The sequence below is a fragment of the Alexandromys fortis genome, unplaced genomic scaffold, assembly GCF_014885135.2.
Source record: "Alexandromys fortis isolate MF-2015 unplaced genomic scaffold, M_Fortis_MF-2015_v1.1 scaffold_149, whole genome shotgun sequence".
Classification (NCBI taxonomy): domain Eukaryota; kingdom Metazoa; phylum Chordata; class Mammalia; order Rodentia; family Cricetidae; genus Alexandromys; species Alexandromys fortis.
The window spans coordinates 1,208,584-1,222,770 of record NW_026068025.1 but is presented as its reverse complement, the minus strand read 5'-3'; the positions used below and the strand labels follow the sequence as shown (position 1 = coordinate 1,222,770).

Sequence of the window (14,187 nt, the reverse complement as noted above, 5' to 3'; positions counted from 1 at the left end):
TGGGGCTTTCTTTGCTCTTACTTTTAGGGAGCTGGGTTCCTGCTTCAGTGGCAGTGGTCAAGCAGAACTGAGAATGGACCTTGCCTTCTGAAAATGGCCTCCCAGCTTCAAAGTGGGACATGCTCTAGATCTTTCTGGCATTCTCTGGCCACCCTTTGCCTCATTTCTGGAGATAAATTCACACTCCCCTTCCACACAGCCCATCTGTTACTCAACCGTGGCAGGCTAGGGAAAGCTGTCACTCTCGAAACTCTGACCCTCTGACCCTGATTCCCCAGGTAAGGGGTCCTGCCTGAGGGGGTACTGGAAGACGCTAGTGCTAGGTGCTTAGCCCCTGCCCAGGGTTGCGGCAGGACCTAGTAAAGTGCTGAGAACTTGCAGCGTAGCTTCCAAAAGCACTTATCAGGTGAGGCCCATCTCCTCTGCACTTAGATGTCTCCCTCTGTGACTTAGGGCTCATGGCTTCTGACCCAGATCTCCTTGCCACTCCTAAGGTCAACTTGAGGCAAGTGTCACCTTCCAAGCCTCCAATTTTGCAGCTGAGGAACAGACATGCTGTGTGGGTTCAGCATGGTATCTCAGAATCAGCTCAACTGCTGCACCCCATGAGCCGAGTATTTGGTGCTTTTCAAGATGGTCTTGATGCTTAAGACTGTCCTGGGGGGTGGGACTTCAACCGTGTTTTGGGAAGGGTCACTTCCAAGGAACTGCACTTCTCAAATCACAGAAAAGCATTCACTTTTCAACAATGGATGGCTGGGCTGCCCAGGACCCCTGAAGGAGACATGCAGGCTTTTATGTAGTCTAATGGATGCACATGCTGGGTGGAAGAAGGAGCACAGAGAACATTTGCCTCTCCACTGCTACTGCTCCACACCCCACTTGAGTTCTTCATTATAAAACCTGCAATCCCAGGGTCTGACTCCTAACACCGCTGGAAAATGGATTATAATAAAGAAAAAGACAGCAGGCAAACCATGTGTCCTGAGAGCACAGCATACTTTATTCCCATGTCTGCAGATGAGTCTCTACCTCCTCCAGCCCTCCGAGGAGCCTTTCTCTCTGCTTAGTAGGAGGGTCTGAAGCTCCTGCGTGTCGTGTGTTCTGTGCTTCACAGAAGTGGGGCAGAGCCTTAAAACTGGCTCACCCACTGCTCAAATTTCCAGAAAATGGGAAAATAACTGATTCAGTTAAGTAACAGTTCCCAGGTAGTCGTGGCTTAATTGGCTCTCCTCTCCGCCTCAGAGCCCACTTTTCTGCCCAAACCACTGCAACTCAACACCCTCTTTCACACATCCCAAGTCCCAACTGTGAGGCATCTCAGACAGGCAGTACCACAAGAACCCCTACTGAAACCATCCCCAGCCAGCACTCCTGCCAACAAGGCCAGTTGGCAGGCACCTGCTAAGTCCTAAAGTGGTCAGCCCAGGCTGTGCCCATTTCAAGATCCAAACAATACTCTGTACTTTTCACCTTACTCCTGAGAAAGGGCCACCCTCCCTTAGTGTGACAGCCCCGGGAGGAAGAGAACACAGTGTCTCTCTGGGACTAGCTGCCACTCTACAACTAGAGCACAGGTATGGAGCCAGGCTTAGCTCTCCCTGCCCTTTGGACAGGACTCAGACCACACACACCCCTGGCTGAGGAACTGCCCCATTACCCTTCCAGCCACTCCACATCAGAAGTGTGCAGGGACCTTGTGCAGAGGAGCAAATGAGGCTGACTCCTTGGCTGGAGGAGAGATGACGTGGTAAGCCAGGGCTGATGAATCAGGGCAGAGCTCCTGGTTTAACAGCTCCTTTGAGCCAGCGTGGGAAGAACAAAGGGCCCCAGGCAAGAGGTGCTTTGGCTATTCTGAGCACTGCCTGGAGTGATGGAGATAAAGGGAGCAAGAGCCTATGAGGCTGGAACCTGGAATTCAGTAGCTCAGTTTTGGGGGAGAAGCCACCCACCCTCTGGCCTTTCAAAACAATGTTCACACGCTCCCAGCCTTCTTTAATTATATTAAATCCATGCCATCTCAGTGTAGGCCTAATTTTCCCCCGAATTCTATGTAAATGCTTCATGAAACTGCTGTTAATGGGAACAGTATGTACCTGATATACGCTGATGGTATCAGGAGTGGGAGGAGCTGAGGGAAAGAAGGGAACAGCTACTTCCTCTCCTGTGCCCTCTAGATCTTCTGATGAGGCCCAGGCGTAGCTAGTCAAAGCTGAGTACAGCCAATAAGGCCCCACACCAGGCACATGTGGCCTCATAGTTTAGAGTTAGGCTCCCGACTGGACACCACAGGTGTGAGGTTTTCAGTCCCTTGGCAGCTGTCCTGGGAGCTGGCCCTACTCCTTGGGGATCTCAAACATGCAGAGGCTCTTATATTTCTGCAGAAGCTCATTCTTCGTCCTGACTTGCTCCCGGAGGCTGTGTAGCTGTTGCTGTTGCTGCTCAGGGCTCATGTGGATGCCGGGCATGGTGCCTATGAGCTTCCGCATCTCCTGGAACTTTGTTTTGAGCGCATTCAGGTCCTGGTGGAGATCTGGGCTGTCCTTGTCCATGCTAGGGGCAGCAGGGGAAGTAGAAGGCAGTCAGTTATTAGCAGGTGCAGCTCATCTCCACCACGGCTTCTAGTTCTACCCTCTGACACCTCTCGGAATGTTCTGTTTGACGTGTCTAACCCGTGACTAGGTTGCCCACCCCAGAAGACAGGGATTGGTCTTTTTGGTTTTTTCTTTAGCTTTAAGTTAGATCATTAAAACATTCCCTTGACCAGCACACTTGACAAATCAGATACTTAAAGCTCTCGGCCCCACTGAGAGCAGGAGCTGAGCTGGCTTCATCACAGGTGTCTTGCTGATCCTGACCCCATACGTAGGACACCACACTCAAGAAACAACTGTGGATAAAGAATGCTTGTACAAGTATGACAGCTTGAGTTTGGAGCCACACCACCCATGGAATAGCAGGAGCACACGTGTCTATAACCCCAGCTCAGGTGGGGTAGGTTATAGAAACAGGCAGATCCCAGAAGCCAACAAGTTAAAATAGCAAGCCTCAGGTTCTGTACAAGGGCATACAGTGAAGGATGACACGGGGCACCCAAAGTGTCCTCCTCTGGCTCTCTACCACACACACGCACACACAATACACCAAATTAAGTTTTCAAAACACCACCTGTCAAAAGAGTGAATGACTGGAAAGCAAGGCCACAGCCATGCTAAATGAATACACCATTACCAACCACCAGCTGACCGCTACCCAAAACAAAGAATCAAAACAAACTTGCTGACATACTCCACTCCACCTGACCTGAGCCGTTTCTAGGAGAGACTTTGTGAATTAGCAAGACCTTCATTTCACTGAGGTATGATGCTGGCTTGGGCTTTTGTTAATGTAAAGATGAATTCCCACAAAGCTAGTCATGAATTTAACTCAGCTACAGATCACTGGAAGTTCTCGGCAGACAGGCTCTCTTCTACCACAGTTCGCAAATGCCTTCTTCTGGGTCAAGTCCATTTTGAAGGCAGACCGTTCAGATCCGTTCACAGCTGTGACCCACTGCAAAGATCCCTATTCCTGCCATCAAACCAGAGGCAAAAAAAGAACAAAAACCCTAAGAACAACCGGGCAGTGCTGGCGCACACCTTTGATCCCAGCACTCAGGAGGCAGAGGCATGAGAATATGAGTTCGAGCCCAGCCTGGTCTACAAAGCAAGTTCCAGGACAGCCAGAGCTGTTACATAGAGAAACCCTGTCTTGACCGCCCCCAGCCCCCAAACCCAAAAACCCTAAGAACAAAAGAATCACCCATGGAAGCCAGGAAAGATGAGGTTCGGAACAAGTCCCAGCTCAGAGCAAAGACACTGGGGACTCCCACTGATCAAGTGTTGGAATTTAAAATACTCTTAAAAAAACTGGCTCACATCACATAGAAGGATACAGTAAAAGCAAACAACAACAAACCCACAAAAACCAAACCACGGAAGGAGGTTTATAGTAATATAGTTCCTGAAGCAAGCCTAACCAGCTCCAAAGCTCTGATTCGGACAGGGAAGCACGGGCCATGTATAAGACACTCGCTTCTGAAACCCTCCAGATATCCATTCTTTACCGGGTGAACTTGGGGGGAAGGGCGTAGATTTCAGGTAAGAAACAGAAAGGTAGGGAAAGCCACGGGGGGGGGGGGGGGATATAGGCCCCTGCAGTAGGCTGTTCACCTGCCCTAGTTGGTAGTGGTAAATAGAACAGAAGTCCTGGGGTGAGGAGAACACTAAGAGGGGCTTATTATGCCAGGATGACAGTGAAATAGTGAAATCCCCAGGCCTAAAGAAAAGGCTCAGGCTTGACAGTGAGGGATCACAAAATGCCTTTGTGATCAACATTAGTCACCATCCAACTTTAGAAGGAAAAGGAGAGAGACTAGGTCAGGAACTGTGGAAACCATACAAACAAAGGCCAGTTAGAGCACCACGGCTCCATCTACTGTGCGGCCTTAAAGAGCGGCATGAATACTACAGCCACGGGGGCACGGAGGGCAGAGCATCTTCCTTCCTAGCAGCCAGCACAGGCATTTAGGCACGAGTCCCAGGCTTGTGAACAAAAGTCTTGGAACAATGGGTGCATCTAAGAATATGCCGATTTCTCCCAATTTCTTTTTTGCACAGAAGCAAACTGGCAACAAGTTAGCAGTGTGTCCTCCAGCAATGCAGAAACAAGGGGAGGCCATGGGTCAGCAGGCCAGCCTGCTCTCACACTGATAGTCATTCTCCTCACCTCTGGGTACCCTGACCTGGCTGCCTGCATCTTCCTACCACAGACTTCTGTGCTCCTCAGGAACATGCCCCACCTGTCCCTGCTGGCCAGCCCTGGGACTTGTGCCCCTCAGTCCTCTCTGTCCACAGCTTTCCTCCCGCCGGACTGACTCCTGTGGCTTTCACGTCCCCAGATCAAATGTTTCTCTTAAATATTAGTAGATGCTAGAGGGAAGAAATTAAAACAGCTATCAAGGCTTTAGAAAGGGGAAGTCCTTTTAGTCCCAAGTCCCAGAGCCACCTGTGTTAGCGTATGATGTAAACTGCTGTAGATCATCTCAACATGTGCAGTAACACGTAACCATGTGTGTACTTTTGTTATCCTGGCAGAGCGTATCAAATGTGGTTCTCATTTTTCTCTTTTCACTTAATCCATATTGGATGGAGGTCTTTCTACATTAATATGCATTTGATTACATCGTGAAATTATTTACAGACCATCATCTGGAATGCTTGTAATTCATCAAAATGGCAATGGACATGGTATATTTGCATCTTTACATAACTCTGCAAGTATTCCGGAAAGATAATGTCCTATGGGGGGAATTCTGGGTCAAAGGCTTTATATAATTTTTGACATATATTGCCAGAATACTCTCTCAGCATAGCAAACACACACCTATAATCCCAGTTTCTTAGGAGACTGAGGTAGGAAGACCAAGTTTGAGACCAGTCCAGGAAGACCCCATTCCAAATATAAACATATCTCCTCAAAACTCATGACTGTCTTCTCCTCCCCTGACTGTAGGCAATCTTATCTGGCTATTAGTGGCTACTTCCTGCCTAGCTGTCATCTGGTGTTCTCTGTGGTTCTGCCGGCACTCACCAGGTCTTTGGCACAGCGCACTGGACTTCCCACACCGGCTTTCATTAGCCACAGGATTGCAGGGGTTTCCTTCTCTCCAGTGATCTGAGAAATCTGAAAAAACTGTCCTACAGCATGTCTTTGGGCTTGTTCCCTCACCCCCAGCAACTCCCACAGTCCTCTTTCCCAAGTCTAGCTCCTCCTCCAGCATCCAGATTTTCTCTGCAAACATCCACAAAGGGACTGCCATCTGCCTGCCTGTCAACATCCATAATGGGACAGCAGCCCCCACACACTAAGGCTGCCCTCTCCAATTCTCCCAGCCACGTGTCCAGCCACTCCCCCTCCCCCACACTACTTCAGACATCCAAGTCCTCTCCGGCTCCCAATCCCTCTGTCCCGTCCTCTTTTAGAAGTGCAAATCCTCATAGGTCACTATGGTAAGCTGTGGTGGCTCTACCCCAACACACCCACAGGGCCAACTGTGAAGAGACCACTGGGAGAGCACTCTTAACTTCCCCAACAGCGCAGGGAGGCCGCCTCCATGGAGGCCATCAGGGCCGGGTCAGTTCTGCTGTGAGTCTGAGAACTGGCACAGAGGCAGCTCTTCCCAGTAGTCTCCAGACAGGCTCTAAGGACACCCCTTCTGCTACAGGACCCAGCGGAAACAGAGGGCACTGGGTGGACACAGGGCAGCAGAACTGTGAATCCCAGACACAGCCTGTGGGGGCACTTCCTGCACAGTCCAGCAGGCCTCAGCTGGCAAGGAGCCTGTGTGTGGGAAGAGGCAGGTCAGCGACACCCTGTTCCCAGAACAGAGGTCTTGCTGACCTGCCTGGAGCAGGCGGGAGGGAGGCTTGCACTCATCACTTGAACTCCCGGTGCCGGCTTAACAAGGATGGTCTCCTTGGACCCACTAGCAACCTAAGACGTTTGACAGATGTATGACATTTAGCAAAGCCACAGTGCGTAAGTATCCAAATGGAGACTACTAACGGGGTGGGCCAAGAGCGGCACACAGGCAGAGACACTTCACTTCAGAACTGGCAGGCTGGGATGCTTAGTTTCAAACTTAGATGAGATGAGAGAAGGAAAACTAGCTTAAGGAAAATAAATAAACCATAAAGAGCTCAGGACTGCGATACCTAAGCACCAGAGAATAGATGTCTGGAAGTTCAGAAAACACTTGGAGACTGAGGATATGACTTTTGAAGGCAGCAATTCAAACATGAGTTAATATTTAATAACCAGCAGTAGGGAAAGGTGGCAGAAGAAAGTCCATCCAACCATTTACTCTCCACAAAAAGGTATCGTGGAAACATCTAAAAATTAAAAGTAAAAAATCAGAACCATACGAGGAGCTCACTAAGACCTTTGTTTTGAGCTAGGTGTGCCATCTACACCTTTAATTCCAGTGTTCTGGAAGTAGAGGCTGCATATCAAGTTCCAGGACAGGTGACCAACACTACATACAGAAACCTTGTCTCAAAAACCAAAAATAAGTCAAAGACTTTGTTTTATTGTTGTTTTAGAACACTGGGGATAGAACCCAGGGCCTTGTACACGCTAGGCAAGTGCTCTAACACTGAGCCACACCAGGTCCCAAAGCCTTTCTAAGCAAGATTCTGTTATGGTTTGGTACAAAATGTCTCCCACAGGCCACTATTTTAAACACTTGGTGACACTGTTAATGGGAAATTCTAGAAACTCTGGGGGTGGGAACAAAGCTGAAAGAATTAGGACACTGGGAGCATGTCCTTGGGGAGTATTTTGTCCCTATCCCTTCCTTGCCTTCTTTCTACTTCCTGGCCATCATGATGGATGATGCCACTGTGTTTAGCCAAACTCTCCATCATGATGGACAAACACTCTCAGAGCCAAAATAGTCATCCTCCTATAGGTTTTCCCACCATGTGTTTTTGTCACATGACAAGAAAAGGAACAACCACAGACTCATACTCAGAAGCTGTGAAGGAAAAGCTGAGCAAATCTGATTACATCAAATCACGATTTTAAGTAGGGAAAAAAAATCACCGTGACCATCACCAAAGACAAAAAAAAAGTCAACAGCCTGGTAATTTACATCTGGAAGGCAGAGACAAGAAGCTCGGCTCAACAGAAGCACAGGAAATTAGAGGGACGGGTATGTAAAACAATAATAGCAACAAAAAATTAAATTTGCAAGCCAGATTTGACAGTACACGCCTTTGAATCCAGCACTCAGGAGGCAGAGGCAGGTGGATCTCTCAGTTGGAAGCTAGCCTGGTCTACATAGCAAGTTCCAGGCCAGACAGAGCTACAAAGTGGGACTCTGTCTCAAATCAAATTAAAACTGCATACAGATGAAAAGAAGGCATACTAAAACGTACTAACTGATTACATTTCTGACCTATCTATCAGACTAGCCAGTTAAAAGTTTAATGGCAGCAGCAGAGGTATGGAGGAAAGAAATATACTGGTAACAAAGCATCAATCGACGCATTTCCCCAACCTTGCTAATAGTGACCGGAATGTTATATTCACATACCACATCAGTAGCAATTTCTCAAGACTCTAGAGAACTCACTGAGAAAGGACAGACCCAGGTACTCATTCCAGCTCCAACTACAGGAGCAGCACGCGTGTGCACTAGAGTCGATTCCATGACTGATGACTCACTGCTACACGGAACATGTACAGACCTGGGAGAGGGAGGCAGTGGAGAGTGGAGAGAGATTACTTCCTACTTTCCATCTGTGGGATCCATCTTTAATTTGTCTTAGTGCTTCTTAGGTGGCAGATTTACAGGCTACTTCAGGTTAATAGCGTTTGCAAGTTAACTGACATAGTCTGATCTGAAGTTTGGAGGAGTCAGCTAAAAAGATGAAACGAGCAACAGCTGTCAAAATAGAAACTGCATGTCCCCTGCTTCAGGGGTTCCATGGAGAGGATTTACCTCACGATAACCTCGAGCAAAGGACTTCGTCCCAGCATGGTGCCTGCTGCACAAGTGAAAAACCAAAATGCCTACATGTGAACACCAGCTACATGTCAGATGGGATTCTCTGTAGCTCCCTCAATGAGACAGACTTTTACATGTGCACAGGATGGAATCTAAGAAAATGACACATGACAGCCTGGTCCCCATTTCTATGACTTTCTGAAAAGAAACACATGCATATAAACCCAAAGAAGAAACTTAAGGTATTCCCAGCAGCCACACTTGTACTGGCAACTGTTCCTTTTGTTAATTAAACCTCCCTTATGATGTAATTGATGCTGAGCTCTTTAGGAGAACAAGATTACATCCTGTACTTGAGACTTTCCACCCTTTCTTCTCCCAGAAAAGGACGATACATAACTCAAGGATTGTTGAGGAAGCACAGAACAAGACATCAGAGCCTGGCAGAGCCACCCTAGACCAGTAGGCCTGCTGCTGGTCCCGGTCCCTGACTCCCAGCACGTAAGATCTGCTGGCAGCTTAGTCCTCCAAGAATAAAGGAAATGCTGCCCTCAATTTCCTGGCTCCTCTACAATCTCCCTCCTTCCTTGGATTGTGCTAAGCACATCACACTGAGCAATGACCTCAGGAGTCACGAGTGCACAGCTTTTCTTCCTTATCCAGCTTTCCTCCCCTACCTTCTGCCCTCTTGTACTATCAGACTTGTAGGTGGTGGCATCACCCACTATGAGCTGCAACCCCAGGCTCCTAAATCCTTTCCTCCCCTCCCCGTGCCCCAGGCATAGTTCTAATCTCTTTTCCTCACTGACCTAAAAACTCACCCAACACCCCAGAGATTCAAACTGGACTTACCCTTCTTCATGGAGACAATACCAGTTGGCCTCTCTGGGTTCTGTCTTTCTTTTTATTTCGAGACAGGGTTTTTCTGTGTAACAGTCCAGACTGTCCTGGAACTCACACCCTGTAGACCAGGCTGGCCTTGAACTCAGAGATCCATCTGCCTTTTCCTCCCACCCGCTGGGACTAAAGGCCTGCACTACCTCCACCCCGGGGTGGGGGTGGGGTCCTGTCTTTCTCACTACAGTTTCTTTTCTGTGCCTAGTAGCCAGTACTGCTAGTCACATAGTTACAAATGAGCTGCTAAACGCTGAGTAGGATGACCAGAACTGGATTTTCTTGAAGGCGGCTTTTCTCCCCAGAATCTTTTCCTTTCAGCTGGTCACACACTTCAGGAGGTTTCCTTATTCTCTCTGCCAGGTTAGCAGCCACACTGTTGAGGGGCTCATAACCCGTTTTCAGCTGGCTTCCCTTCCCAGTCCTGAAGTATGCTACATGTCCTACACTGAGTCTGGTTTATTCCTTGCCAAGGATCAATCTTGGGCAGAGCAATGCTTTCACTGTCTACAAGGTAGAAGAAGGGTATTACCTGCTTTGGGCAAGGGAGCGGGTCAGGACTGTGGGTGCTTCCTCCTTAGACTTCCCCTGTTCTTAGACCGCCTTCCTTCATACTGCTTACAGAGGTGTGGGGAAGGCCACGGTCAAGGCAGCTGCTTCAGGGTCAGTAGGTGAGTTAGCCCCCTGTGTCCTTTTAGACAAGCCCATGTGATCAACCTGCCATCTTTCACAGGCATGCACCTTAGAGCTCTCCCAGTTCTATGAGAAGCAGAGTTGGCTGCCCAAGGCTACCTAGCCATAAGTCAGAGCTGTAGTTTGAACCCATTATTCCTGGCTGGTCTGGAACTAGACCTGTAGACTAGGTTGGTTTCAGTTTCAGAGATCAGCCTTAGGTCTCCTGAGTGTTGGGATTAAAGGTATGCACCACCACTTCCAATTCAGATCTACTGATATATAGAGACAGGAAAATTACAGCCTGGGAAGACTATTCACAAAGATGGTAAGGCAAGCCTCAGCATACAAACTTGAACTCAGACCCTCTGACTTCACAGCATGTTCTTGCTACATCTCACTTCCTGTCACCAAGGCTAGCCCAACCCAAGTGCTCTTGCTGGCTTGAACATCTGTTCTGCAGCATGGTTGATTGTACACCTGTGATTTAATTAATCCATGTATATCTGGGTTACTCTGGGTAACCCCAATATTCCAGCATTGCCCTAAGATGGTCAGGGTTTTTGTTGCTTCTGTTTGCCTTCCTCTTTTCCGTCTCACCTACTTATCTGCCAAAAGCTAACACAGAGGACAGGCTGCCTTACCCTACGTGCAGACGTTCATGTTGTCTGAGCCAGGAGAACAGTCCAATGTGAGACCCGAAGCTCTGCGGTCACTTGAAAAGCTGCAGATGAGCACTGCCCTGCTGTGTTTTGTCAACCTGACAGAGTTGGCCGACAGGAGGAAGCCTCAACTGAGAAAATACTTCTACAAGGTCAGGCTGAAGGCAAGACTATGGAGCATTTTCTTAATTTGCGATTGATATGGGAGCGCCCAGCCGGGTGAGCCTCCCCGAGGATGATGGTCTTGGATTCTAAGTAAGAAAATACACTGAAGCCAGGCGTGGGAGCTCACACCATTAATCCCAATGCTCGGGAGGTGAAGGCAGAGGGATCTCTGAGTTTGAGGTCAGACTGGTCCATAAATAGTTCCAGAATAGCCAGGGCTATGTAGAGAAACCATCTCCAAAAACCAGAAGAAAAAAGAAAAGACAGAAAAGGAAAGCAGGTTGAACAAGCAGGTGAAGCAGGTCAGTAAGCAGCCCTTCCATGGCCTCGGCAACAGCTCCTGCCTCCAGGTTCCTGCCCTGGCTTCCCCCAGTGATATGGATGTAAAAGCCAAACAAACCATTTCCTTCACAATCTGCTTTTGGTCATGGGGTTTCATCACACAACAGTAACCCTAGCTAAGGCGAGCACCAAGCCACCATACTGCAAGGGATCTAGGCTGCCTCAACTCTAGTGAAGTTGGCTATTAAGATTTCTAGGCCAAATGGCAATTCCTTATCAGCAAAACATCAAAGGGCACGTTCATAAAGATGACTGGAATTGTAATCTTGTCTTAATTTACTTTTAGTATTTAATGGTTTAGTAGAGGTTACACCTAGTGTCCAGTGGCTACCCAGTCATCCCTGAATAACCTGGTCAATTCCAGATCATACATACAGTAATAGTCTAATGGTTACAGTGTAACCAAAACCTTCCTTTGCCTAGTGGCACAGAAGCAGGGGTAACGCCGCAGCAGAATGCATCACTCATACTAGTGTGAAGGAAAAAAACTACAGTAATTATTGCCAGGTATAAAAAGATAGCATATACAATTACAGGTAGTGTCTAATCTTTGACAATAATAATGTCACTAGTTTCTGCATTTACTGTAATGAACTTTTTACCGTGATTTTAAAGCACACCCCCTCCTACTAAAAGATTCAAGGTTGCTAGGTGTAATGGTGCACACCTGTAGCCCCAGCATTCAGGAAGCTGAGATAGGAGGATCAAAAGGTCAAAGGTAGTCTGGGCTTTGTAGCAAAACTCTCTCTCAACAAAATTCCCCCTTTTAACAGAATGTCCTAAGACACCAGCAGCAGCTTTTTATATACCCTATGTTACTAAGACTCTTTTTTTTTATTATGTATGTGTGTGGGGGGGGTTGTTATTCAGGGTCTGTGAATGCCTGTGAGTGTGCAGGCGGGCATGCTGAAGCAGGGTGTCTTTTTCTGTGGCTCTTCATTTTAGTGCTTTGAGACAGGGTCTCACGGTTAATGGGAAGTTCATAGTTTCAGCTAGGCTGGCTGGCCACAGCTCTCAAGATGTGTTTGTCTCTGCCCTGAAATGCTGGGGCCACAGGGCATGAGCATCCATGACTGCTTTCTATGTGGATGCTGGGGATTCAAGCTCAGGTCCTCTTGCCTGCACAGCAAGCGTTCTCACCTGCCAAGCCATCCAACTCTCTTACTGTTACCAAGAATCCTGGCAGCACCAAGAGGCCCCAGGGAGTGACTGTCCTGTGCCACCTGAGTTTATCAAAGCACACTTGAGATGAGAATGCTTGTCCCTATTGGAAGTGGCACAACTGTATACGGAGAGTAACAAAAAAATACGTAAGCCATCTTGCAGACTAGAGACTGTGCCAAAAAAGACGGCACCCGCATCCTTTAATATCCTGTGAAGGTTAATACTGGGACATAATCATTTGGAGCAACTTCCGTGTCTTTGTTTCAAATGTTTTCTAGCATTACCCCCTCCAGTTTACTTTTTTTTTTTTTTTTTTTTTAGTTTTTCAAGACAGGGTTTCTCCGTGTAACAGCTCTAGCTGTCCTGGAACTCATTCTGTAGACCAGGCTGGCCTGGAACTCACAGAGATCCTCCTGCCTCTGCCCCCTGAGTGCTGGGATTAAAGGCGTCTGCCACCACCGCCTGGCTCCCTATCCAGTTTTAAAAAGGCTTGTTTTACTCTGCTTCTATTGGGTAAACCCTGTGCCAGTAAATCGCTGGTTCCTTTCCGGTGTACATCTGTAGTAGTTAATAGTGTCACACAGGTAAAGATGTTGCCTAGCACTGAAACGGGAACTGTGTTCAAGGCAAGAATCTCGCATCTGAACATCTAAAATTCCCAATATTAGAAAACTTTTAAGAGCCCACATAATGGTACAAGTGGGAAATTTCACACTAGGACTCATATAAACAACCAAAACACAGGTATTTTAAAACTATCGTATAAAACTGCCTTCAGATGGCAGGGCATGGGGGCACACGCCTTTAATCCCGATACTCGAGTGAGGCAGAGACAGGCGGGTCTCTATGAGTATAAGGCCAACCTGGTCTACAGCGCGAGTTCCAGGACAGCTAGGGCTACACAGAGAAACCAGGTCTCGAAAAACAAAATTCCCTTCAGACTATATGTGTAAGGACTTGAGACCTAACCCCAAGACGCAGCGGGATCTGGGATGTAAACAAGAGTGCACCGCAGAACCTGTGAATTTGCTCAGTCTGTGGGCTTCACCCGGGTGCACAGTGTAACTCTCCAGGCTCTGGAGTTTGCAGAACTCACAAGGCGATAGTGTGGCCCCTCTGGAAAAACGGGGCGTGGCCCAGAGCGCCCAGGCTTCGGCTGCTCGGACCGAACCAGCAACATCAGAGGCCGGGAAAGTTGGTGTCCTGACCTCTCCTAGGCCCTTACCATTTGATGACATTGTGAACCAACGGTAAAAAGGAATAATTCTCCTCCTTCACGCCTGCGGGGGACTGAGACCGCGGAGCCGGCGGTGGCGGGAGCGCGGCTACCGGTAGAGGCTGAGGCGGCGGGGGCGGCTTGGACTCCGGTAGCAGCTCGGGCGGTGGCTGCAAGGTATCTTCGGCCTGTCTCCCACCCGCCACCCCGGAGGAAGCCATGGTACCAAGCGTGCGGTGGCTGCTGAGAGTCGCGGAATGCTTGCGTCACAGCTGTGCGCCCGGGGAGACCGGGCGGGAAAAGGCTTTGAGCCTGCGCCCTGGAAGCAGGCGAAATTGTGTTGCTAGGCGACAGGTGTCAGGACAACTAAATTAAGTAGTCAGGAGTAGGGGACCTAGTTCAGTCATCTTTTCCCAGTTCACTTGACAGGGAAGGGTCAGACCACCAACGAGGACCGCTCCCCAATCCCGGGCCTGGAAAGAAGAACGGATGACGCCGGTGAGCCTCCCCGTGAAACTGGG

General features: G+C 48.6%; 1 protein-coding gene across 1 annotated transcript; it reads right to left on the bottom strand.

Moving 5' to 3' along the window:
• Positions 1 to 980: 980 nt before the first annotated feature.
• Med9 (mediator complex subunit 9) lies at positions 981 to 13,918 on the bottom strand. The gene is made up of 2 exons (XM_050163773.1): positions 13,676 to 13,918; positions 981 to 2,553 (listed from the first exon to the last, which is right to left on the bottom strand). The coding sequence occupies exons 1-2, from the start codon at positions 13,885 to 13,887 to the stop codon at positions 2,337 to 2,339; spliced, it is 429 nt and encodes a 142-aa protein (XP_050019730.1). The 5' UTR covers positions 13,888 to 13,918; the 3' UTR covers positions 981 to 2,336.
• Positions 13,919 to 14,187: the final 269 nt, after the last annotated feature.